At 42.5% G+C, this 26,154-nt stretch overlaps 1 protein-coding gene across 1 annotated transcript in view; it reads right to left on the reverse strand.

Moving 5' to 3' along the window:
• Positions 1-26,154, reverse strand: part of LOC107282740 (integrin alpha-X-like) — a 58,129-nt gene that overhangs the window by 16,508 nt on the left and 15,467 nt on the right. Inside the window, exons 6-18 of the mRNA XM_029283068.1 lie at positions 24,872-24,999; positions 23,499-23,647; positions 23,263-23,416; positions 20,120-20,258; positions 17,473-17,561; positions 15,782-15,902; positions 15,545-15,681; positions 12,459-12,599; positions 9,533-9,736; positions 9,291-9,421; positions 6,712-6,875; positions 4,699-4,850; positions 1,881-2,012 (exon numbers count right to left, since the gene is read on the reverse strand). Coding sequence (XP_029138901.1) covers positions 1,881-2,012; positions 4,699-4,850; positions 6,712-6,875; positions 9,291-9,421; positions 9,533-9,736; positions 12,459-12,599; positions 15,545-15,681; positions 15,782-15,902; positions 17,473-17,561; positions 20,120-20,258; positions 23,263-23,416; positions 23,499-23,647; positions 24,872-24,999 — 1,841 coding nt within the window. The remainder of the gene's footprint in view (positions 1-1,880; positions 2,013-4,698; positions 4,851-6,711; positions 6,876-9,290; positions 9,422-9,532; positions 9,737-12,458; positions 12,600-15,544; positions 15,682-15,781; positions 15,903-17,472; positions 17,562-20,119; positions 20,259-23,262; positions 23,417-23,498; positions 23,648-24,871; positions 25,000-26,154) is intronic.

Here is a 26,154-nt window from a genome sequence, read left to right on the forward strand (position 1 = left end):
GGGCACGGATCCAGTAAACATGTGGTTGCATTCAGCCTCCCCAAGATCCTGTCCACGTCCTCAGGAGCCACAGAGTCAAACTCCTCCCATACAACAGTCTCAAGACCTGCTCCCGTATCCTCCCCCGGGGCCACCCAGTCAGAGTCCAGGCCTTCTCGGATCCGAGCGACTTTGTCATACAGATATTGCGCAAAGTCCTTGGCCCTCCCCTCCAGGGGATCCCCCCCCTCCCTCAATTGAAGGAGAGAGCGGGTCACCCTGAAGAGGGAGGCTGGGCGGTTATCTGATGACGCAATGAGGGTGGAATAGTAATTAGACCTTGCCACCCTCATCGCCACAAGGTAGGATCTAATATGAACCCTTACCTGTGCTCGGTCGGATTCGGTTCGGCTAGCCCTCCAACTGCTCTCTAGGCGTCTTTTCCGGCGTTTCATTTCTCTCAGCTCCTCCGTAAACCAAGGAGCCAGTTGAGATCTACGCCGGGTCAGAGGCCGCAAAGGCACGACTCGGTCTAGTGCCGCGGCAGCGGCTGCTTCCCAAGCCGCCGCCTGATTTTCCGCCGAGTCGTGAACTAGATCCTCTGGATATGGCCCAAGCTCCGTCAGGAACCTCTCAGGGTCCATCAGGCGCCTGGGACGGAACCATCTGCGCGGTTCCGTCTCCCTGCGGCGGGGGGGAGCGGTCCGGAAGTCCATCTTCAGGAGTAGATGAAGTTGAAGTCCATCCATCTTAAAAAGTTGTCAAGATTGAGAGACGCTGCTTTTATGGACACAAGTAGAATCCATTTGATCACACAGTCATAACCAGTGACCTATTTCAATTTAGCCAGGTTATCACATTCCAGAATCTTTCACACTTGTGAAATCCCTTCATAACTGACATGCAAGCCTGTGAGAGTTTGGGGGTAAAGCAAGCGGTAAGTCAGCTGACAGATTATTTTATAGTTGATAACTCAGCTCAGGTGGAGGGAGATTTAATCTAAAGCATTTTAGAGATTCCACATTAGTGACCTTAATAAATGAGGCTGGGGATGTCCTATGGCACTTTCCAAGATTCCATATTTATCCGAGACCCCATTCAAAATTCCTTGCCGATATCTGTAGTTCTTGCTTCCTCAGTTTTGCCATCTCTGTGGGGCTTGGTAACACAAGTGGTCCTCGACTTACAACTATTCATTTAATGACCATTCAAAGTGACAATGGCACTGAAAAAAGTGTGTTACAATTGTTTTTCATACTTATGACCATTGCAGCATCCTCATGGTCACGTAATCAAAATTTGGATGCTTCGCAACTGGCTCAAAGTTATGACGGTTGCAGTGTCCCGGGTCATGTGATCACCTTTTGCAACCTTCTGACAAGCAGAGTCAATGGGGAAGTCAGATTCACTTAACAACCATGATATCAATTTAACAATTGCAGTGATTCATTTAACAACTGTGGCAAGAAACTGGGGCGAAACTCACTTAACAACTGTCTTGCTTAGCAACAGAAATTTTGGGCTCAATTGTGGTCATAAGTCGAGGACTATCTGTACCCAAGCCTTGGGTCTATAAGAAAGCTAGTTTTTGTGGGCGATGGAAAGAACCCTCTTTTGAACAGATTTGCTTATAAACACGCCTTCAAATTTGCTTCAGGAACTGAAAATGGCATGAAATAAGAATGGTGGGTAAGACAATGAGTGGACCCTTGCATTGAGATGTTGGGCAGCCATTTTCTCCCCTCCTGGCTACCATCTCAATGCAGCTCCTGAGAGGAAAGGTGGATTCAAATGAGATGTAGTGGACTGGCACAAAGTCGGAAATGCTCAGGACTGGCTCATGACAGAGGAGATGTTAGTTCCAGATAAAGAAAGTGAAAAGACAGAGTACAAAAAAATACCTCAATGTCCATGGAGGTTTTTGTCTCAGGATGAAGGACGGGTCGCAGATTCCTGTCAGAGACAACTGGTTGTTCCTGAACTGAGAGCTTTGTCTGCAGCACAACTGGAGAGAAGGAGTCATCCAGGCAGACCTGGGCCCAATTAAAAAAGAGATTCTGGAGATCAGACATTTCCACCCAGATCAGTGCATTTCTCCATTCAGTGTTATAATAATTCTTACACCTACACTCCTCACTGTAGGAGTTCCAAAGGCATCCATTCTCCATTTTGTCACCAAACCATTTGAAGCAACCTACCTTGACTTCTAATCACTTTGAAATGCTGAAAACATGCACAGAACACCACAAACAAATTCATGCTCTCTCCAGATAATCAGTTAAAAAGTGCCAAGAAATCTCATTTAATCACGTGATTATCTGATCCCAAGTGACTTCAGTCCCAGAGCAACAAAATCTCCTTCATTTCCATTAGATCCAAAATGGAAATCAAATTAGACCCCAAATGGAAATCAAATACATTTCTAGCATTCTCTACTTACCTACAGGTTTAGTACGTGATATATTCATTTCTGTGAAAACATCTGAGTTCTTGCTAGGAGGGAGAGTTTCCTGGCTGTAACACTACAATTCCTCTACTTATATAATGCTTTATAGTGCTTTACAGCCCTCTCTAAGTGGTTTACAGAGTCAGCATATTGCCCCCAACCATCTGGGTCACTTTACTGACCTCAGAAGGATGGAAGGCTGAGTCAACCTTGAGCCACTGAGAATCGAACTGCTGGCATTCGGCAGAATTAGCCTGCAATATGGCATTCTAACCACTGCACCACCACGGTTCTTTCACCTATGAAGGTGAAAGGATTGCATACTTAGCATTTCTGCAACCATGATCTCCTACTCTCTGCAGTGGCCAGAGTAGAGAAAGAACATACAGATGGTCCTTGATTTATGCCCGGTCATGGACCTCCCCAGGGCTACCTACAACTCAGATTCAAAGTTCTTACAGTCAGCCCTTCCCATAGTCATGTGATTACATTTTCAGTACTCAGCAACTGGCTCACATTTATGTCCACTTGCAGTGTCCAGCAGTACATAACCGCATTTCACTACAATTTTTACCGGCAATCGGTGTTTACTTCTGATTTCTGGCAAAAAAACCCGCCCATTGCGTAGAATGAATTTGCTTATCAATGGCTGTAACAAAGGTCATAAAATTGATGCAGTCACATGTGACTGGATTAATGACTGGCACAACTTAGGATCATAATTCCGGGCTCAATGACCGTCGTAAATCAAGGACTAGCTGTATAGTCTTTGTAATGCCAGCACAAGGCACCCTGACAGGATGTTAAAATTTGGAGAAATGAGGGAAGAGTAATAATAACCTTGAGTCCAAAAGCAAGGCAGTAGGCAGACAATTTTGTCACTGGGAAAATGGACAATCCATAAGGTCTGAAGCAGCTCACAGGTACAAGTTTTTCTTTAAGTTCCAATAAGCTGGTATAAAGCCAGAAATGAATGGGCTTCACTCCTCAAAACAGCTGATTTGATATGATGAGACAGGCCTCTGAATCAATGCAAATGTAATTACAGGCTTCCTCAACCAGGGGCTGAAGCAATTTGCATAATATCAAAGAGGGAAGAGGAACTATACTGTCTAAAAGGGAAGAAAGACTATAAAATTGTAGTTATCCACTGAAAAGAAGGTCAGAAGTTGTTATACTTCTTAACTGCAGTGTTTTTTCTTTCTTTTTTTCCCATTTCCTGCACTTCTTTCTCTCCTTTTTTTCTTGTAATTTGTCTTTTACTTTATGAGAAATTCTTATTTTTTTTTTAAAAAAGGAAAGATTAACAGTATCTATTAATTATTAACAGTGGGGGGAGGGAATGAGGACTAATATCACAGGTTCTGTGATTTGTCCAAAGAAGCCAGAAGAAACTTAAGATTGGTGAAATGTAATTTGTGATATCTTGTTGCTGCCTTCTTAATGGACCCACCTACAGTTCTTAGAATTCCCTTCTGGGCACTTTGGATAAGGACATAATTGTGCCCTTAACCAGTGGAACAGCTTGCCGTCAGAAGTTGTGGGTGCTTCATCACTGGAGGTTTTTAAGAAGAGACTGGACAGTCACTTGTCTGAAATGGTACAGGGCAGTGATGGCAAACCTTTTAGAGACTGAGTGCCCAAACTGAAACCCAAAACCCACTTATCTATCACAAAGTGCCAACATGGCAATTTAACCTGAATACTGAGGTTTTAGTTTAGAAAAAAACAACAACTCATACATTAACATCCTTTGTCTTAAAAGAAAAAGACAATAACAAAGCTTTCAATGATAAAAACAACTTTTCATTGAAAGGTAAAAGTTTGCATTTGGCATGCTTTTGAACAATTAATATGATTTTTGCTGTTGTATGCATGCTGATAATTTGTCTAACCTTGGCTCATACTTTGTAAGTTTGAGAGCAACACATTTCTCAAGCCCCTTCCTAGCCAAAAGAAGCCTCCGGAGTGAGCATGCTCTCTCTGAGTCTGGAGGCTTATTTTCACAGGATTGCTCTTAAGAAGAGCGAGGTGTGCTCGCTCCAGAGGCTTGTTTTGGTTAGGAAGGGGCTTGGAAAATGGCTTTTTCCTGTGAAAACTTAGCCAAAGTGCGAGGTGCACGTGCCCACAGAGAGGGCTCTGAGTTCCCCCTCTGGCATGCGTGCCATAGGTTCACCACCACTGGTATAGGGTCTCCTGCTTGAGTAGGGGGTTGGACTAGAAGACCTCAAGGGTCACTTCCAGCTCTATTCTGATTGATTGATTGTGCCTACCTGAGCCCACAGAGTCTTGTTGATGCAGATGGGCATAATTCCAATTTGGAGAGAATCTGAAAAACTGGGTGTCTCGTTCTCTAGCATCAGGCGTGGCAAGGTCTGTTTAACATCAACGTGGAGGCTGAAGTCAATTCTGGCTTTCAAAGAACCTTGTTTAAAAAAAAGCGAAGGGGCAGACAGAAGAAAAAACCCTCAACCAAATGATCATTGAGTAAGAGAACTTGATAAACAAGTTAATGAATGAGTTAGCATTCAGATAAACATTTCAAAAAACATGGGAATATATTGCTATTTGTAATTGTCGTAGAGCAGTGTTTTTCAAATTTGGCACCTTCAACTCCCAAAATTCCCCAGCCAGTAACAACTCCCAAAATTTCCCAGCCACTATGTCCACACATCTTAAAGTTGACAAATTTGAAAAACACTGCCGTTGGTACTCAACTGGTTTGAAACTCATCAAATTTGGTATTCAATGCGTTTTGATGTGAAAATTTTGTCCTGATACTCATTGTTTGTTTGATATTCAACGCACAAGCTAGAACTTGCTGGTGTCAGCTGCCTTGTGACTTACTACATTATGGGAAAAATTTGATATTCATCGTTTTTTGTACTCATCATACCTCTCGGAACCAATTAACGATAAGTACCAAGGTACCGCTATATAGTCTGGCAAGCCATCAAGGAAGCTTATAATTTAAAAACTCCAAAAAGTTAAAATTTCAGGTTTGAGTTAACAATAAAATAATATTGAAATCATATCTTTACAGATTTTCTAGAACTCAACTGAATAAGGATTAAACACAGTTCTTGTGGAAGGATATTTCATAGCTAGGACAGCTATGAAACACAACACAGGACTTGACCTGCTCCCACATATACAATGCCTTGGTAAGGCCACCCTTGGAATACTGCATCCAGTTTTGGTCACCACGATGTAAAAAAGATGTTGAGACTCTAGAAAGAGTGCAGAGAAGAGCAACAAAGATGATCAGGGGACTGGAGGCCAAAGCATATAAGGAATGGTTGCTGGAATTTGGGTATGTCTAGTTTAATGAAGAGAAGGACAAGGGGGGACATGATAGCAGTGTTCCAATATCTCAGGAGCTGCTACAAAGAAGAGGGAGTCAAGCTATTCTCCAAAGCACCTGAGGGCAGGACAAGAAGCAATGCATGGAAACTAACCAAAGAGAGAAGCAACCTAGAACTAAAGAGAAATTTCCTGACAGTTAACCAGTGGAACAACCTGCCTTCAGAAGCTGTGAATGCGCCAACACTGGAAGTTTTTAAGAAGAGACTGGACAGCCATTTGTCTGAAATGGTATAGGTTTTCCTGCCTGAGCAGGGGGCTGGACTAGAAGACCTCCAAGATCCTTTCCAACTTTTATTATTATTATTATTATTATTATTATTATTATTATTATTATTATTATTATTATTAGTAGTAGTAGTAGTAGTAGTAGTAGTAGTAGTAGTAGTAGTAGTAGTAGTAGTAGTAGTGTATCAGGAAGATGGGCTTCGGACCAGGGAGGAATTGCCAAATAAGCCTCTCCCGTTAATCTTAACGGCCAGATGAGTACAAAATAAGACAGACAGTCCCTTAAATAGCCAGGCCCTAACCATGAAGAATTTTAAATATTAATGCCAATATATTATATTGTATTATGGAAACCCTGAGTTCTAGTCCCACTTCAGACACAAAGCCAGCTAAGAGGCCTTGGGCCAATCACTCTCTCTCAGTCCAACCACCTCACAGGGTTGCTGTGGGGAACTTAGTAGTAGGAAATGATGGCTACGGCTCACAGAAGGAGTATTAAATATATGAGTTATATATACAAATAATAAAGGTGGAATACAAATAAACAAGTTAATTGATGAGAAACAGAAGTTGACAGATAAAAAGAGTGGTTGCAAAGCAAACTATCAACACCTTAGATGTGAAGGAAAGACGAGAGTTCCAAAACCTAAACATTAAGATTATTAAGCCAAAGAACAGTCACACTGAGATATTACCAGAGCTCCATTTCATGCTGAGTAGAGTTAAGGTGAAGCAAAGACTGACTTGCCCACGAGAATCAATTCTTGAAATCTTCCTGCTTCCACAGTCTGGATCATCCAGAGGGATCGAATCACGGGAGAATCTCAGTGAAGTGAGGACAGTGAAAACAGGCCGGGATCTGGAAAGAATAAAAAAGGTATTATGATTTTCATAACCAATTGTCTTCTAAAATACAGAAATCTCTAGTAAGGCCTAGTCTGGGCATGGGAGAAGAGCCATTTCACAATACCCATGTATTTCTATGCAATATGCATCACAATTCCTCTTTTACCATTAACAAGGGTGAAGTCTCTTTTGAGTCAAGTTTAGCTTCTGGCGATTTTGTGGACTCATTCATGTAGTTTTCTTGGCAGCAAGAAGTGATCTGCCATTGCCTCTTCCCACGTTGTCTACTCTGTACCCTTGGTCTCTATCCTGGTGGTTTCCCATACAATTAATAACCAGCTCTGCTTAGCTTCCGAAACCAGACAAGATTGGCTAGAAGCTGTCAGCTGCTATGATTCTACAACTAACAATTGCAGATAACAACCATCTCAGCTCACACATGTTCCAAGTCAATATGAAACTACCACTGTGACATAGGCCAAGCCATGCCCCAAAGCAGTGGTGGGATTCAAATATGTGAACAACCGGTTCTTTGTGTGGATGCCGCTTCCAGAAGTCAACTTTGGGCTTGGGCAACAAAAAATTAGCTACTGGTTCTGCCGAAGTGGTGCGAACTGGCTGAATCCCACCACTGCCCCAAAGGTATTTTTTCAATTACTTTTATTGATTTTATCCCAGATCATTTACACACACACAAGCACAAAAACAGATAGGTAGATAGATAGATAGATAGATAGATAGATAGATAGATAGATAGATAGATAGATAGATAGATAGATAGATAGATAGATAGATAGATAGATAGATAGATAGATAGATAGATAGATAGATACCGTATTTTCCGGCATATAAGACGACTGGGCGTATAAGATGACCCCCGACCTTTCCAGTTAAAATATAAAGTTTGAGCGCGAGGGGGGGGGGAGAGAAAACTTGATGAGTAATATGCCAAACCACATGTGTAAAGGAATAAAATAGAATACCCGTATTTTCCAGCGTATAAGACGACCCCCGACTTTCGATACGATTGGGCGTATAAGACGACCCCCGACTTTCGAGAAGATTTTCAGAATTTAGAAAGTCATCTTATACGCCGGAAAATACAGTAGATAGATAGATAGATAGATAGATAGATAGATAGATAGATAGATAGATAGATAGATAGATAGATAGATAGATAGATAGATAGATAGATAGATAGATAGATAGATGGATGGATGGATGGATGGATGGATGGATGGATGGATGGATGGATGGATGGATGGATGGATGGATGGATGGATGGATGGATGGATGGATCTAGTCCAACCCCCTGCTCAGGCAGGAAACCCTAGATATGAGAGAGGGAGAGGGAGAGGGAGAGGGAGAGAGAGACAGAGACAGAGAGAGAGAGAGAGAGAGAGAGAGAGAGAGAGAGAGAGAGAGAGAGAGAGAGAGAGAGAGAGAAGCTCTCCTAAGCTGATGGATATTTTATTAATTTCTTGTGTGTCCAATCACACTTGGCCAATGAAGTATATTCTATTCTTGCCAACCATCCCACTGCATTAGACAGCAAAAGAAGCTCCTCGTATATTTTTTTTCTCCAAGAGTATAACTTTACTGAAAAGCCATATGGCAACAGAAGTGGAAAAGGCAGTTCTGATGTTTTCGCGTGCAAACAGTATAGGAAACCTTTTCCTTTTCCCCTCCTGGACCTCCGATGTCCCATTGTCCACCAATCCGTTGTACTTGCTTTATTTTGGAAACAGCCTGTGTGCCTTGGACATTCCCAGTCAATGACCTTGGGGCCTGGGTCTGTCTCAGGCTTCCAGGCAGCACACTTGCATTCCGGAGTTCCCTCCCAAATCTCCCTTACATTCCAATGCTTTCCTTCCCCCCTCCCATTACTGTTGTCTGGTTGGGAGCAGAGCTACATAGCGAGTCAACCATGACTATTCTATTCTATTCTATTCTATTCTATTCTATTCTATTCTATTCTATTCTATTCTATTCTATTCTATTCTATTCTATTCTATTCTATTCTATTCTGTTCTGTTCTGTTCTGTTCTGTTCTATCCTATCCTATCCTATCCAATTCTATTCTATTCTATTCTATTCTATTCTATTCTATTCTATTCTATTCCTATATTATCAGTGCACTTTGCACATACACCCTATACCATGAGGGTTAATGCATTTATACATTTTCACAAGAGGCCACATGAGAAACTGGGACTGTTGGGGGGGGGGGGCTGAACCAATAGAGCTGTGAAGGTGCTCAGGCATGCACATGCTCACATATGTAAATTGGAAAAAAAATAGCAGTCGCCTTCAAAATAAAACCAATCTTCACAGTTAGGGCAGGGACAGCCAAAGGGACAGATGTGGCCTGGAGGCCATAAAATGCCCAGGTTTGGTCCATGCCCATTTCTACCCCACTAATCCCTACCGAAGCACCACTGCACTTCCAAGCGCTCCAATGGCTAAGTCGGTCAGCTCATCCCTGCTCAGATCCAACCTTCCTTGGATGGATTGTCCAAAAAACTGGAGCACGGGAGAAACAGAGGTGGCAGAAATCCGCTGCAGGGAAGAAGGAAGTAAAAAAGAGATCAAGACTGGGGCACATCAATACACGTAGAGAAACTTCAGACTGCTATTCTCACCTTTCTTATTTTAAACATTTGGACTTACCTGGCTGTGCACTTCCTTCAGTCGGTCTGCTTCACCCAGGAAGATATAGATGGCCCCCCGATTTTCATTCTCCATCGGGGCTCCTACGGCCACGTCCGTAAGGCCATCGCCACTGATATCCCCTAATGCGGCTAGAGCTGCCCCAAAAAGGCCAAGTCCATTATCCGGGACTCCATGCAACGTTTGAAGGTGAACAAGATTACCCTGGAATGAAGCATGTGAGTTACATTGGTTAGTGTACTTTTACTTTGCTGCTTATTAACCACTTTCCAGGGATCTCATCCAGTTGAGCTAACCAAAGTGAAAAACAACGTACATTTCTATATTTAAGCACTCATATAAAAAAACGCACTCATTAAAAGCATGTGGCCAGATGAACTAATATAATACGACAAAGAAGTAGCTGGATTAAAGTGACATACCATATTTTCCGATGTATAAGACAACTTTCTAAACCCTGAAAATCTTCTCAAAAGTCGGGGGTCGTCTTATACGCCCAGTCGTCTTATACGCCGGAAAATACGGGTATTCTATTTTATTCCTTTACACATGTGGTTTGGCATATTACTCATCAAGTTTTCTCTCCCCCCCCCTCTCTCGCTCTAACTCTATATTTTAACTGGAAAAGTCGGGGGTCGTCTTATACGCCCAGTCATCTTATATGCCGGAAAATACGGTACAATAAATTCTTATTATCTGCAATAGTTATGTTCCAAAAAATGCTGCGACTGTTGTATTAGCCAGAACCAAACTGTTGTTCCTGGGGAAAGGCAGGATTAAGTTCCTACCAGCCTCTGTTCACATATTTGTCAACTAATTCATACCTAACTTTGTTTTATGTGTGTTTTTGTTTAAAGACACTTTAATATGCGTGTATGTGTGTATTACAAATAAAGTTCTGAAAAAGAAGCATTCAAAGGTTTTATCAAAAAGTCTTATTTTGATAGCCATTTCAACCAGCAAATCACTGAGAGTAGCCAGATGTGTGCAGAGTACCAACTCAAAATTTTCACTGCCCTGGGCATGTCTATGAATACAGCTAGTCCTCAATTTACAACGGTTCGTTTAAAGACGATTCAAAGTTACGATGGCATTAAAAAAAGTGACATGACTCATTCTCGAAGTTACAACCGTCACACTATCTCCACCATCACTTGATCAGAATTTGGGCACTTGTCAACCAGTTTGCATTTACAACGGTTGTGGCGTTTTTTTGGGGGGGGGTCATGATATTGCAATGTGATTGCAAGCAAAATCAACTGGGGAAGTTGGATTTGCTTATCTACTGTGTGATTCACTTAATAACCAGGACAAAAGAAGTCATAGAATCTTGTCCAGTAAACATGATGTCTTGTTTAACAACTGCATCCCTTAGGGACCAAAATTCATAACACAAGGACTATCTGTAAATTGCAACAATGTCAGGAAGATTGAGTTTGGAGCTACAAGTTAATTTTAGCGAGTAGGCAAATTTGCACTAGTGGAACCCATAAAGGGATTGCTTGTGTATAATTTTGATTTTAAAAAAAAGACTTTAGCATTTGAAGCTAAAAAATGAAAGCTGTGAAAGAGAAGCCTTGAAGATTTCATTATAATCTGCCTCCTTTGGTAGAAATACCTAGAGAAGAAAAGCCAACACAGTGCTAGGCTGCATTAACAGAGGGATAGAATCAAGATCACATGAAGTGTTAATACCACTTTACAATGCCTTGGTAAGGCCACACTTGGAATACTGCATCCAGTTTTGGTCACCGCGAGGTAAAAAAGATGTTGAGACTCTAGAAAGAGTACAGAGAAGAGCAACAAAGATGATCAGGGGACTGGAGGCTATAAAGCATATAAGGAACGGTTGCTGGAATTGGATATGTCTAGTCTAGTTTAATGAAGAGAAGGACGAGGGGGGACATGATAGCAGTGTTCCAATATCTCAGGGGCTGCCACAAAGAAGAGGGAGTCAAGCTATTCCCCAAAGCACCCGAAGGCAGGACAAGAAGCAACGGATGGAAACTAACCCTAGAGAGAAGCAACCTAGAACTAAGGAGAAACTTCCTGACTGTTAGAACAATTAACCAATGGAACAACCTGCCTCCAGAAGCTGTGAATGCTCCAACACTGGAAGTTTTTAAGAAGAGACTGGACAGCCATTTGTCTGAAATGGTATAGGGTTTACTGCCTGAGCAGGAGGCTGGACTAGATGACCTCCAAGGTCCCTTCCAACTTTATTATTATTATTATTATGGATCATCGCACAGTCAGCCAGATGTTCAGACTGGATTTGGCATTTTGTCTACCTATCGAGTCCTTACCCAGGACCTGGGATAGGCAGATGTGGGTGTTTGATGGTATTACAGATATTGTCGCAGGATGGAAGCAGTTCCTAGTAAGGCCGCCTTTTGCAATTGACTAATAGCGAATTTGTCAATGCCAATGGTGTTCAAGTGGTGCTCCAGTTGTTTTGGGATTGCATCCAAGGCGCCTATTACTATTGGTACTACCCTTGCTTGCTTTTGCCACAGTCTTTCTATTTCTATTTGTAGGTCTCTGTATTTTGTTATCTTCTCCAGTTCTTTCTCGTCTATTCTGCTGTCTCCAGGCACTGCCACGTCCACTATCCAGACTTTTTTGTCTTTCTTATCGACAATTGTTAAGTCTGGGATGTTATGTTGCAGGTGCTTGTCTGTTTGAATTCTGAAGTCCCAGAGCAGTTTAATTTTATCATTTTCTATGACTTTCTCTATTTTATGATCCCACCAGTTTTTGCTTACAGGCAAATGATATTTCTATTATTATTATTAAGAGCCTGCTGAGATTACCAAGCATTTCCTCCCAAAAAATGAACAGATGGAGTGAAAGACAATTCACTAAATGTGAGAAAGCTTCTTCCCAATCCTAGACTTTTCTTCCTGCCTCCAATGGTTTCACTTACCGTGCTGTTGATGGAGGAGACATGGACATTCCCACCTTGGCTTCCATTGTAGTAATGAGGAGCCCCAATTAGAAGGAGGTCCGTATTTCCATCCTCATTTAAGTCCACGGAGGCAAGTTCAGCACCAAAGTAAGAGCCCACCTGAAAAGAAGAAAACACGTTCTGTGGGATCACACAACACACAGTCTGTAGGCCCAGCATTTTGTGCATATCCAGCCATTTTAACATGACAATCCTATTGAGACATATAATTTATTTGTTTATCATATGATCTACTTGTAACCCTTATGACTTATGGCTTTGACAATCAGACGAAATAGATAATGGGGGGAAAATGAGCTTTCCTTTTTGCAACATAAAAAGGTAATTCTGTAATTGTACTTATGGTATATTCGCTGCAAAGAAAATAGAAAGCTATTTCTTTCTATGTCTTTTCTTTCTTTCTTTATTTTTTATTTATTTCTCTCTTTCTTTCTTTCTTTCTTTCTTTCCTTTCTTTCTTTCTTTCTTTCTTTTTTCTGCTTTTCGCCTCCCCCTCCTCTTTTTTTCCTTTCCTTTCTTTGCTCTCTATTAATTCATGTTAGTTTTTAATCTCCTTTTCAAAAGTCTTAATAAAAAAAGTATGCAAGAAAAGGGTCACAGAGCTGAACTGGCTAGTTTGCGGTTAGCCGTTTTTAAGGAAGTGCTGTGCCGCAAAGAAAAGCGGCCCAGCAATCGATAGCTTGTTTAGGCAGTCTCTCCACTCTGGTGTGTATGTGTGTGGGTAAAGAGATTAGACACAGGACAACATAGTCCTGCACTAACACCAATTTAGCTTTGACTGTTAATTGACTAGATTCTTGTGTATCATCACGATCATCACAATTGACACTTGGGCTTGGCTAGTCTAAAGAAAAGAAGAAATAGGGGAGACATGATAGCAGTATTCCAGTATTTGAGGGGCTGCCACAAAGAAGAGGGGGTCACGTTATTCACCAAAGCACCAGAGGACAGGACGAGAAACAATGGTTGGAAACTGATCAAAGAGAGGAGCAACCTGGAATTAAGGAGTAATTTCTTAACAGTGAGGACAATTAACCAGTGGAACAGTTTGCCTCCAGAAATCGTGGGTGCTCCATCACCGGAGACTTTTAAGAAGAGGCTAGACAGTCACTTGTCTGAGATGGTATAGGACGGTTCTCCTGCTTAAGTGTGGGGGGGTGCTGGAATATTCATGAGCAGGAAGAGTCATGTGGTAACTCAGTCAGCCAATGTGAAGAAAGTGCTACTGAGTCTGTGCAAAAAGTATTGAGTTAGGAGCTGGATTTTCCAGTCTCGGGTCTGTCTCTGTATCTCTCTGTAAGGAGTATTCATTGTGCTATGCTGCTGTAAAGAAGAATGTATGGTATTGTAAATATTTTGATATGAATATAAAGAAGTTATTTGAATCAGCTAAAATGCAGACAACTGTGAGAGCTTCTGATTTATTTTTTCACCAATAGAGAAATTAAAATTCTCGTAACAGGGGGGCTGGACTAGAAGACCTCCAAGGTCCCTTCCAGCTCTATTCTATTGTAAGCCACGAGTGGCACAAAGAGCCATGGAAAGATACAGGCTCGGCATTACAAGACAAGACAGAAAGAACCGCACACGGATTAGAGAACAAACGAAAGTATACAATATCGCCAAGAGAGTAAAAGAATGGAAATGGAAATGGGATGGTCACATAGCAAGAAGAACCGATAGCAAGTGGCCCAAGCCAGCCACAGAATAAACCCCACTTAGCAAAAAGTGCCCACAAAAGAGACCTAAAACAAGATTCTTGTGCATAGGTAGCAATAATAAACTCCTCTATAATTTGAACTCAGGAATGGCTATTTGCTATTTGCGCTTGACTATCACAGAGGTTTTATTAGCTGAGGACCTGATTATCAAAGGGAGCCTAATTCTATTATTTAGCATCTACCCAGCCACAGGAATCTAGAGATATTCTTAACAGAGGCTTGGTATTCTGGCACCTGGGAAAAGGATGCTTTTTGCACGGCTGCCAAGCTGTACGTGCTGTCTTCCTTGGGAGAAGGGTTCAGTTCCCATTATTAGAGGGGCCAAATTACATTCCTTTTGCCAAACTCTTAATAGCTAATGAATGCTTGGATTGATTTTAATTTATGAATTTGTATTTTTGTACTGTCTTTTCCTGAGTCTTAGCCACCTAAAATGCTCATGGTTGAGTAGAAAAATGGGGTCTGTCAAATAAATTGCTAAATAAAACAGATGGTTGATGTTGCATTCCAACCCTCATTAGTCCCAGCAAGCAAATCCAACAGTATACAGGTAGTCCTTGACATACTATATAACTGTAACTGACCTTGAATTTTGGTTATACTGTAAGTCATGGCAGTCATCAAATGGATCACCACAGGATCCTGCCTGTTTTTATGACTTTTTTTTTTGCTGTAGTTGTTAAGCAAACGCAATGGTTATTAAATGAACCTATTTTCTTCAATGGGCAGTGTTTGCTGGAACTAGGATGTCAACAGCAGAAATTGGCAAAAAATATATATGTGAAAATTGTGATCGTGTGACCATAGGATGCTGCAAAAGGTCATAAATGTCATAAATGTGAGCCAGCTGCCAAGTGCTCAAAATGCAGAAACAGGACTGCAGTTGTGTATGTGTTGGTGCAGCCATTGGAACTTCAGAACCGGGTTGTAAGTAGCTCTGGGGAAGTCCGTTGTAACTCTGAATGGTTGTTAAATGACTGGTCATTAGGTGAGGACCACCTGTACCGAGGATTCCCCTATTCTCAGTTGTCTCTGAGAACAATTCTCTTAAATTCTAGCAGAACTGTTGCTGGATTTAGACTAGTTATGAATTTAGACCAGGGGTTTTCAAACTTGACCCCTTTATGACTTGTGGACTTGCTGGCTGGCTGAGGAATTCTGGGAGTTGAAGTCCACAAGTCATAAAAGGGCCAAGTTTGAAGACCCCTGATTTAGACTATGAAACCCTATTCTTGATGCAAAACAAAAATCCTATGAAGTTTTACAATTCCTCCACCATGACAATAGAGGCTGATCTGCATTCCATTTCCTATCCTCCCTTACCTGTTGACCCTGAATATTCCCTATTAAGCTTCCACTCTTGCTTTCAAAGACCAGGACTTGGCCAACGTGCTGGTACCGAGGAGCTCCAGTGATGTAGAAGGTCCTTTGGTGAAAGCGAGCTAAAGCCACAGAGTAACCTGTCCAGCAAAGAGAAGAAACAACCTGTGGTTCTTGGACTTGGTCAATTTAGCACTTTGGGGCAAAGGGTGGAGAATAAGACCTGCCTCCATCACTCACCTATATACGACTCATCGATGCTGACATTCAGGAATTTGATCTGAGGAGGTTCTCCAAAGGATGCTTCTTCCAAACCTCCAGTCCAGCTATAAGCACCAACAGCTCCAGTCACTGCATGCTCCTGAAGAGGAAAGCAAACAAGGAGGAGATGAAAGAGGGATAAGTCATCTAGCAATAGCAATTAGACTTATATACCGCTTCACAGTGCTTTACAGCCCTCTCTTAGCTGTTTACAGAGTCAGCATATGGCCTCCTAACAATCTGGGTCCTTATTTTACTGACCTCAGAAGGATGAAAAGCGGAGTCAACTATGAGCCAGTGAGAATAAATCCTAATCCAGTGATGGCGAACCTTTTAGAGACCGAGTGCCCCAAAACTGGCCCCGCCCCTGCCCCACCCCACTCTGCTTGCCTGCAGGGCCACTCACCGCCTCCAAGGCCCACCGCAGATTGCCCAGGCGGCCCAGCAGCGCTATGGCAGTCACGCCCTCTGCCCGCGCCCTGCAGCATCAACTATGCAAGTTGGGGCATGAGGGCAGAGTCTTGTCTACGCTGCCTGGCTGCCATGTCCTTGGCTGCGCTGCTCCGCGTGGGCCACGGTCAGGGCGACTCTCCTCCAGGGAGGCTGCTGGTGAGGAGGGGGTCACGGGTGGAGGCAAGGCTGGGGCAATGGCATGTGTGCCCACAGAGAGGGCTCCGAGTGCCGCCTCTGGCACCCGTGCCATAGGTTCGCCACCACTGTCCTAATCCATACATATAGCCGTTTCACCAAATACAGGTAGTTCTCAATTTACGACCCCAACTGAGCCCAAATTTTTGTTGCTAAGTGAGAATTTCTTAAGTGAGTTTTGCCCCATTTTACGACCTTTCTTCCCACAATTGTTAAGTGAATCACTGCAGTTGTTAAATTAGTAAAATGGTTCTTAAGTGAATCTGGCTTCCCCATTGACTTAACTTGTCAAAAGGTTGCAAAAAATGATCACAACAACCCCTGGGCACTGCAACGGTCATAAATACGAGCCAGTTGCCAAGCATCTGAATTCTGATCACGTGACCATGGGGATGTTGCTACTGTGCTAAGTGTGAAAAATGGTCCTAAATCACTTTTTTCAGTGCCCTTGTAACTTCGAACAGTCACTAAATGAACTGTTGTAAGTCAAGAACTACCGGTACCAGAAAAATTCAGGAGAAACGTGAAACAGCTGGGCAATTTTTTATTGTATGGCAGCCAGATTCCCTCTCGGAGGATAATGGGTGGTTTAAAAATGTGAAAAATAAGTAAGTAAATAAATCCTCATTCCCCCACCCACAAGGAAACTATGTGCAGGTTTTAATAACTTATTTCTTATTCTCTCCTATAGGTTCAGAGCAGCCTACCGCAGGATTCTTTTTTTAAAAAAAAGGGGATGGCTTTATTCCCTAAAATAGTGGTAAACAAATCAGGGTCTCCTGTGACTTTCAGCTATGAAAACAGTCAGTAAAATTTTCAAACTTCTCCCCCCCCCTTTTTTTTTTTTTTTTGCCCTTTGGATTTAGAGAAGCACTATAGGCCAGAATGGGTGCCTAAAACATCCACACCATGCCTTAAAACCCCAAGTCTCTGCTTTTTTAGTCTCTTTTCTTTTTAAATATGACTAAGCTTTATATTTTCACAAAGGATACAAATTACTGTTGTACATGCTATCTACTCACTGGTGTAAGAAGGGAGCTGAATCCACCTTGGGAAAATTCTTTCTCGAAAAAACTGCTAGGCAAGGCATCAGGCAATGGTTTAGAGACTCCTTTTTCAACGAAGAAAAAATAATTAGGAGCAATAATTGGCAGCATCATCAAAATACTTGAATTTATAAACCATGTGATCAATCTATGCAGTTTCCAACGCTATCAGTGGCTTCTATGAGCTTCGCTGCTACGAGGCCTGTGCGTGATGTCATGATTGTGAAATCAAATAACTCCTTCTTGAGCATGGGGATCACACTCATGACATCACGTGACGTGTCGTGACGTATTGTGACTTTTTTCCCATTCCTGGCAATGATGTGGGCACGGTTTTGGTGTGATGCATCCGGCCGGTGGGCTGGCAGACACCCCTGTTCTTGAGGATTGTAACAGTGGAGGGGCGATGAAGTTTGCTAATTATGAATATTCATGGTTTATTAATGTTGAAGGAAAAGTCTTCATCATGGTTCAGTCCAAGCTGGGAATAAACAACATGGCGACTAATTTAGAAAGAAGGTTGCAGTTTATTGAAGAGGAGAGCCGGACAGACAGATGGCTCTGGAAGAAAAGAGAGTGAGCACATGTAGGGAGTCGGTTTTTATACCCTCTGGAGCCTCTTTTTGGAGTTGTTCCTCTGGTATGAATTTTGACCTGAGTCTGAGTGTGCTTCTTTGGTATCTGTGGGTTAATCCTATTATGTCCTGTCTTAGAGTTTGGGTGGGGTATGTAGATTTTAAGGGCCTTTGTCTTCCTAAGCTTCTAGCTGGGAGCCTCCAACCTTCCTGAATGGAGTACCACATCTGTATTTCTACAGAGCTGGTTTCTGCTTGAGGGAGGGAGACTTGGGGCTATTAAGAAAACTGGGCATGCTTTTCTGCCTCTTTAAGATCCTTTGAGAAAAAATATTTTTCTGCCCTTTTAATATTTCCTTCTCTGGGGGGCTGACTTCCCACATGCATATTTATGACTGTATCATCTTCTCCTCCTTTCTTAAAATGTATAAATACGAGTGCATCCTTTTGTCTCTAGGAGTCCTGCCCATTATTTTCTTGAGGGAATTCCTCCGGTATGCATTGAATAAATAATTTTTGCGTTGAGCCTTGATTATTGGTTTTTGGGTCCTGTGTTTGTCTTTTGGACAGAGAGGACCAGTGGTTTGAAAGAGGGATCAAAGAGGCCATCTATGTCAAAACTGAACAGCCCTCTCTTAACAGAGGGGGAGGGATAGGACATCATCTATCTCCAAGCTACATCACAGTCCTTTCAGCAGTTCCAAGAAGGCTCCACAGCCATTTGCACTATTCAAGTGACCCTGAGGACACAGATAAACCTCCAGGTGGCCTCAACGACTCTCTAAAGCAGGGGTGTCAAACTGCCAGCCTACGGGCTGGATGCGTCATGGCGAAACCGCGCCCACCCAGTGGTGGGATTCAGCCGGTTCGCACCAGTTCAGTAGAACCAGTAGCTAATTTTTTGTTGCCCAGACCCAGAATGGACTTCCGGAAGTGGCATCCACACAGAGAACCGGTTGTTCACATATTTGAATCCCACCTCTCCACCCACCCCATTGCTGGCAATGGAAAAAAAGTCGCAATATGTCGTGACACCCCTGCTCTAAAGGAATGCAAGTGACCAGCTATCTGCAAGGAATATAAATCCTTCAACTTCCTTCCAGGCGGGGAAAAAAAAACCCTCCCCAAAAGTCTAAGAGAGGAGCGACGGAAACCAAACAGAGACGCGGCGCCTTTGATCATGTCACTCAGGCGAAAACTAGATGGTGCTTCTCAGAGGTAATTTCAGGAATAAACGCTTCACTTCTCTAGTTTCCTGATTGGTGCATACGGGAAAGGGGGCGAGGCCACAAGTACTACCTTTCGGTATGTCGTTTTTTTATACTTAAAACGGTCATTAGGGCAGAGAACTGGTTGTTAAATTATTTGAATCCCACCCCTGAGTTACATGATTGCTGGACACTGCAAATGGCTGTAAATGTGGCCATGTTATCCAGCATCTGAAGTCCAGTCATGAGGCCACAAAGGAGGGGGTAGTATTGGAACTTTGAATCTGAGTCATAAGTACCCATAAAATAAATGGAAATAATAGAAATAGAAATAGACTAGAACTAGAACTAGAATAGAACAGAACAGAACAGTTGGAAGGGACTTTGGAAGTCTTCTAGTAGAGATAGAGGCAGGTTGTATTTTTGAACTAAGCTACCAGTCAGAAGTCAAGGAGTTCCTATAGTGACATAATCTGTAATGAATGAAGCAAACACCCTTGTTCCCTCATCAGCATGCCATTTGCCAAATTTTAAAAGTTTCATTTATCTTTATTATCTTTTTCAGTTCTCTAGAGATGGGCTAAAGAAATGCTGCCCTGCAGAACGAAGGTGGGTTGATTCTTCATCCAACAATATTTATCTCAGCCTTGAAATAAATCATTTTTATTTACCTCAGCCTTGAAATAAATCATTTTTATTTACCTCAGCCTTGAGATAAATTGCAGAGAAGAGCAGGGAAGCTCTTACAGTTTGCCAGCAAAAGAAAATTTAAGAATTAGAAAAAAATAAACAAATCACCCTCTGAAGAGAAAGAATAATTGGAAAGGGATGGTTTCAAACCTTCAATATTAAAGATCTTATCCTCCAGCTGTTTCTGAAGCTGATCAAGTGCGTCAAAACTTTCCACGGGGAAGACATTTTCATTTGATGAAGCGATTCTGCGCAGCTCATCTTGAGCCGTCAAGAAATTCTGACCCACCTGATGGATACAAGGGGGAGGGAGGGAGAGGGATACACACACTGGATAATACAGGTAGTCCTCGATTTAGGACCACAATGGAGCCCCAAATATCTGTTACTAAGCGAGATAGTTGCCCCATTTTCTTGTCACAGTTGTTAAATCAGCGTACCTGGCTGAGGAATTCTGGGAGTTGAAGTCCACAAGTCATAAAAGGGCCACGTTTGAAGACCCCTGTGTTAAATGATTCACTACAGTTGTTAAGTTAGTGACATGGTTGTTGAATCTGGCTTCCCCATTGACTTTGCTTGTCAGAAGGTTGCAAAAGGTTCCCGGAACATGGCAAATAAATGCTAGTTGCCAAGCAATTGAAATTTTATCATATGACCAGGGAGATGCTACAACAATTATAAGTGTGATAAATGGTCGTAAGTCACTGTTGTAACTTTGAACAATCACTAAATGAATGGTTGTAAGTTGAGGACTACCTGTAAAAACAAATTTGTACTAACTTCCCAGAACTCCATATTCCCTTTGCTTTCTAGCTACCAGTTAGGCCAATTTCATCCAGGATGTTTCCCGGACTTAAAAGTGACTTCCAATGAATCTACTAATACATTGTTCCCATAATCTTCCTTGATAAGTTAGAAGGCAAGCAGAAATATTGCTTATCTTGCTTTTAGTCTTATAACTTAAAAGAAAGAGCTACTTTGCTATCCTGCCCAACAATAGGCAAACATGGGTGAGAATGGGCGGATTCCCCCTTCATACTAAACTGCGGTTTGATTTAGCCAGTTGTATATGTCTCAGTGGTTGGGTTTGCAAAACATGTTACCAGGGTTTCTCAACCTTGACCATTTTAAGACGGGTGGACTTCAACTCCCAGAATTCTACATCCAGCCATGTTGGCCGTGGAATTCTGGGAGTTGAAGTCCACCTGTCTTAAAATGGCTAAGGTTAAGAAACACTGTTTTAAGCCATAAACCAGGAGCACACCACTACCAGAGGCTTGAGGGACACACCAAGCCTCATGCAGCATATCAAGGGTCATCCTCCAAAAGTGGAGCGAGGGGACTCAGTTTGGGAGGAGATTTCAAAGCTTTTGAGGAATGAAATCTCTTCTCCACAAGCTTTCAAGAAATAAAAAATTAAAAAGAATTCTCCAACACTTGACCGTTGTTTCACAGCTACTAAACAGATGTTGGTAGACCACAAGTACCCCTGAATCACATTTTATATATATATTTCTGCCATAAACTATCATTTGTAAACATCAGAACCTGGATTCATGTCTTGCTAAACCAGGGATAGGCAACCTTGGCTCTTTTATGACTCGTGGACCTCAACTCCAAGAATTCTTGAGCCAGCCAGCATAGCTGGCTCAGAAATTCTGGGAGTTGAAGTCCACGAGCCATAAAAGAGCCAAGGTTGCCTACTCCTGTGCTAAACCAACACACAATTTGTTTGATTTCAGCTCAGCATAATCTGTGCCATTTTCTTCCCGAGAAGCCGAAATTATTTCACCTGTCCTATGTACTTTGACTTCTGAATTCTCTATTCCAGGGCTTTTCAAACTTTCACCCATTGTACCACTTTTAGGATAAGGCAATATCCGAGTACCACCAGCCACCTAGCAAAGTGTCAAAAACTTGATGACCAAAAAAAAAAAAAAAAAGGAAAAAAGTGATAAAGTACAGGTAGTCCTCGACTTACAACAGTTCGCTTAGTGACTGTTTGAAGTTACAATGGCACTGAAAAAAGTGCCCCCCAAGCCACAGCCAAGCAAGACACCTGCCCGGCCGCCCGGCAACGCTCTTCCTCCTGTCCGAGGTTTTCATTGTTGTGAGCATTTCTGTTGAGGATTGGCAGTGGGGGTGGGGTGGAGGGTGTTTGGGTTTTATTCCCCCTGTCTGCCGGGTGGTTGTAGCAGGTTTTGGTCACTTCACATGACCCTGGGACACTGTGACCATCATAAATATGAATCAGTTGCCAAGCATCTGAATGTAAATCACAAGACCCTGGAGATATTGCAGCATTCCAGCTGATCGGCACTTCTTCTGGGTTCAGCAGAAGCACCAGGATCAACGCCGAGCTCCAGCTGGAGCCTGGCACTGATCCTCATGCTTCCACTGAGCCTTGACAGCCCCGAAAAAGTGCCAATCAGCTGGAAAGCGGCACTGATCCTGGCGCTTCCACTGAGCCCTGATAGCCCTGCAGCTCCAGCCATCTCTCGCTCAGGCTTGTGCGGTGCTGCCACCCGTTCAGCTCATTCCCCTCCCCCGCTACCACTTTTCTAGGATGGTTGCGTATCACCTGCCAGGTGCCAATGTACCACAGGTGGTACCCGTACCACTGGTTGAAAAGCCCTGCTCTATTCTACTAGAGCATCTCTATTCTACTAGAGCATCTCTATTCTACTAGAGCAGGGCTTTCCAACCTTGGTAAGTTTAAGATATGTGGACTGCAACTCCCAGAATTCCCTAGCCAGTGTGTCTGGTCCTTTAAACAAGCTCTGAGGCTTCCAAAATTCTCAGGCCAACTGATGTTCTCCAGACAGACTTCAACTTCTAAAATGATTAACCAGCAGGGGTAAAATACTTAGAGATCATCAGGTTGTTTAATGTTGTCTTGAACCCTTTAAAGAAGCTCCTAACATTGGCTAGCTTTTGCCCAGTGTGACAAGAATGCTCAAAGTTTCATTTTTAAAAAAATCAGATCTTGACAAGATGGCAATGACTAGAGAACTCCTGTCTCTGTCTATAGGGTGCCACTACAAATTCCCATAAGTCCTTTGTGGTCCATCTAGAGCAGGAGTTCCAACCATGGCAACTTCCAAATGTGTGATTTCAAGTACCAGAATGTTCTTCAGTGGCCATGTTGGCTGAGGAATTTTGGGATCTGCAGTCCACAACCAGCATGGCCAGTGATGAGAATTCTGGGAGTTAAAGTCCACACACATCTGGAAATGGTCATGACTGGAAAACGTTGATCTAGAACCACTGTCTCAACCCCTTTTCCTGCATACCCCAATGGCATAGCGGATTATCCCTTTTTTATTGGCAGCTTCTGTTGCCTCTTTAAATGTGGTACTTCTGTCATTGGAGATGCCATCCGTCAGGACAATGAGCAGTTTCTTGCTGTGAGGGCGCACGCCACGATTTACTGTGAAGACTTTATCCCTGTAAATAGAACCGCAACTGAGTAGGTCTATAAGGCACGTCGTAGATTTATCCCTCCCTCCCTCCCTTCCCTGGTACTCACACCACATGGACAATAGCAGATGGAGTGTAGGTTTCTCCTCTAAAACGACCAAAGTTGTGGATAAGATCTTTAATCTTCTCTCTAGTGTTATTATAGGTCGCGAAATCAAAAACAAGCGTGAATATAGAGGAGTACTGAACCACGGCAAACTGGGGACAGAAAGAGAAAAAAGATGTTTGTGTGTGTTAGTGTATGTAATAAACACACACACATACACAAATATACATACATACAGTACATACATACATACATACACACACACACACACACACACACACACACACACACAGAGTATGTATAGGAAATCATGTAGTAGTCAAATTCTCAACCCACCATATGTGCTGGACTAATCATTTCCAGGACTCTATGCCAAGTGTAAAAAAAAAAAGATTTAAAGTCATTGCCACAGTAAGTATCAAAGTATCAAAGTTGCTCTACAGATTGCCCCTAACCACATCCTCAAAAGAGAGGGAGGAATACAGGTAGTCCTCAACTTATGACCACAATTGAACCCAAAATTTCTGTTGCTAAGTGTGATGTTTGTTAAGTGAATTTTGCCCCATTTTACGACCTTTCTTCCCACCATTGTTAAGTGAATCACTACAGTTGTTAAGTTAGTGACACAGTTGTTAAATGAATCTGGCTTCCCCATTGACTTTTCTTGTCAGAAGTTCACAAAAGGGGATCACATGATCCCCAGAATATTGCAACCATCATAAATACAAACCGGTTGCCCAGCGTCTGAATTTTGATCACCTGATCGTGGGGATGCTGCAATGGTCATAAGTGTGAAATATGGACACTTTTTTCATTGCCGATGTAACTTCAAATGGTCACTAAACAAACTGTTGTAAGTCGAGGACACCTGTATAAAAGAACACACACGCATGCATGCACACGCACACACATGGACAGGAAGAGCCATGATTGGAGATTAGACTCTGATAGCTTTGAAAACTACCCTTCAGATTTGGTCTCAAAATGTAACTAGCCAATATTGGGTTGCATAGAGCAGTGTTTCTCAACCTTGACAATTTTAAGGCATGTGGACTTCAACTCCCAGAATTCCACAGCCAGCAATGCTGGCTGTGGAATTCTGGGAGTTGAAGTCCACATGCCTTAAAATTGTCAAGGTTGAGAAACACTGGCATAGAGCATAGACTTTAAGACTTGTGGACTTCAGCTCCCAGAATTCCACAGCCAGCATAGCTGGCTGAGGAATTCTGGGAGCTGAAGTCCATAAGTCTTAAAATTGTCAAGGTTGCAGACCCCTGGCATAGAGCAGCTCTAAACCAAAAAACATGTGGCTATTCCATAAAGCGGTTGAAATTATCAGCCACACAGGCCACACACACTTCAAGTGTTGCTCTCACCTGTACATTTGCCCCAGCTACCGAGTCCATCAAGTTCAGAAAGAAGTCCTTCATGATGCGGAGGTTGTGGTCACTAATGCTCCCAGAATCATCGTATAAAATCACAGCATCCACACCAAAGACGCACTCTGGATGGACAAGAAGGAAGAAAGATTGAATAAGCCTAGCAAGTTCCTGTACGTTGGTGAGGAAATTTTTCTGGGTTTCCCATATTTGGCATAGAAATTTAACAAACAAACAAATAAATAAATATTCTTCACTCATTACAAAGAAAATTGATCTCGCTGCTTGGTAGCAGAATCTAAGGGAAATTTCGGGTATTTAACCCCTTTTTCCGTATGATCACTTCCCAAGTGGAAGCTAACATCAACGTCAGCTCAAGTTTATAACAGAATAACAGAGTTGGAAGGGACCTTGGAGGTCATCTAGTCCAGCCCCCTGCTCAGGCAGGAAACCCTATACCATTTCAGACAAGTGGCTGTCCAGTCTCTTTTTAAAAACCTCCAGCGATGAAGCACTCACAACTTATGAGAGCAAGCTGTTCCATTGGTTAACTGTTCTCACTGTGAGGAAATTTCTCCTTATTTTTATATTGGTTCTCTCCTTGATTAGTTTCCATCCATTCCTTCTTGTCCTGCTCTCAGGTGCTTTGGAGAATAGGTTGACCCCCTCTTCTTTGTGGCAGCCCCTGAGATATTGGAACTCTGCTATCGTGTCATTATGATGCTATCATTATACTGGTCAATTAAAATCAGGGATATTTTATCTTCTATCCTAACTCATAAATTACATTTCTGCAAGCCATGTCCAAGATACAGCCTGGAGGGACGTGTTACCATTCTCCCTGATTATCTGTGCATGATGGTTCCCTAAAGTTAATCAAAGGCAGCCTGACTGAAATATTATGGGAATATAAGTCCACTATACGTGGTGGGTATAGGATTGGTGAAGACTCTTTTAAGATTTACATGTCAAAGACTACTTGATACCTCCCAAAGTCATTCAAAAAAACCCAAAACCTTTGGAAGGAGATGTTTCAGTGGTGAAGAGATTCACATACAGGTAGTCCTCGACTTATAATCTTTCATTTAGTGACTGTCTGAAGTTACAGAGCTGTGGTGGCCAGTGGTTAGAATGTAGTGTTGCAAGCTAACTCACTGCTCACTCCAAGAGTTCGATTCTCACTGGCTCAAGGTTGACTCAGCCTTCCATCCTTCCGAGGTCAGTAAAACGAAGAGCCAGATTATTGGGGGCAATTTGCGGACTCTGTAAAGTGTTTAGAG

This window comes from Protobothrops mucrosquamatus, unplaced genomic scaffold (assembly GCF_001527695.2).
Source record: "Protobothrops mucrosquamatus isolate PMUCROS unplaced genomic scaffold, P.Mucros_1.0 scaffold11, whole genome shotgun sequence".
NCBI lineage: Eukaryota > Metazoa > Chordata > Lepidosauria > Squamata > Viperidae > Protobothrops > Protobothrops mucrosquamatus.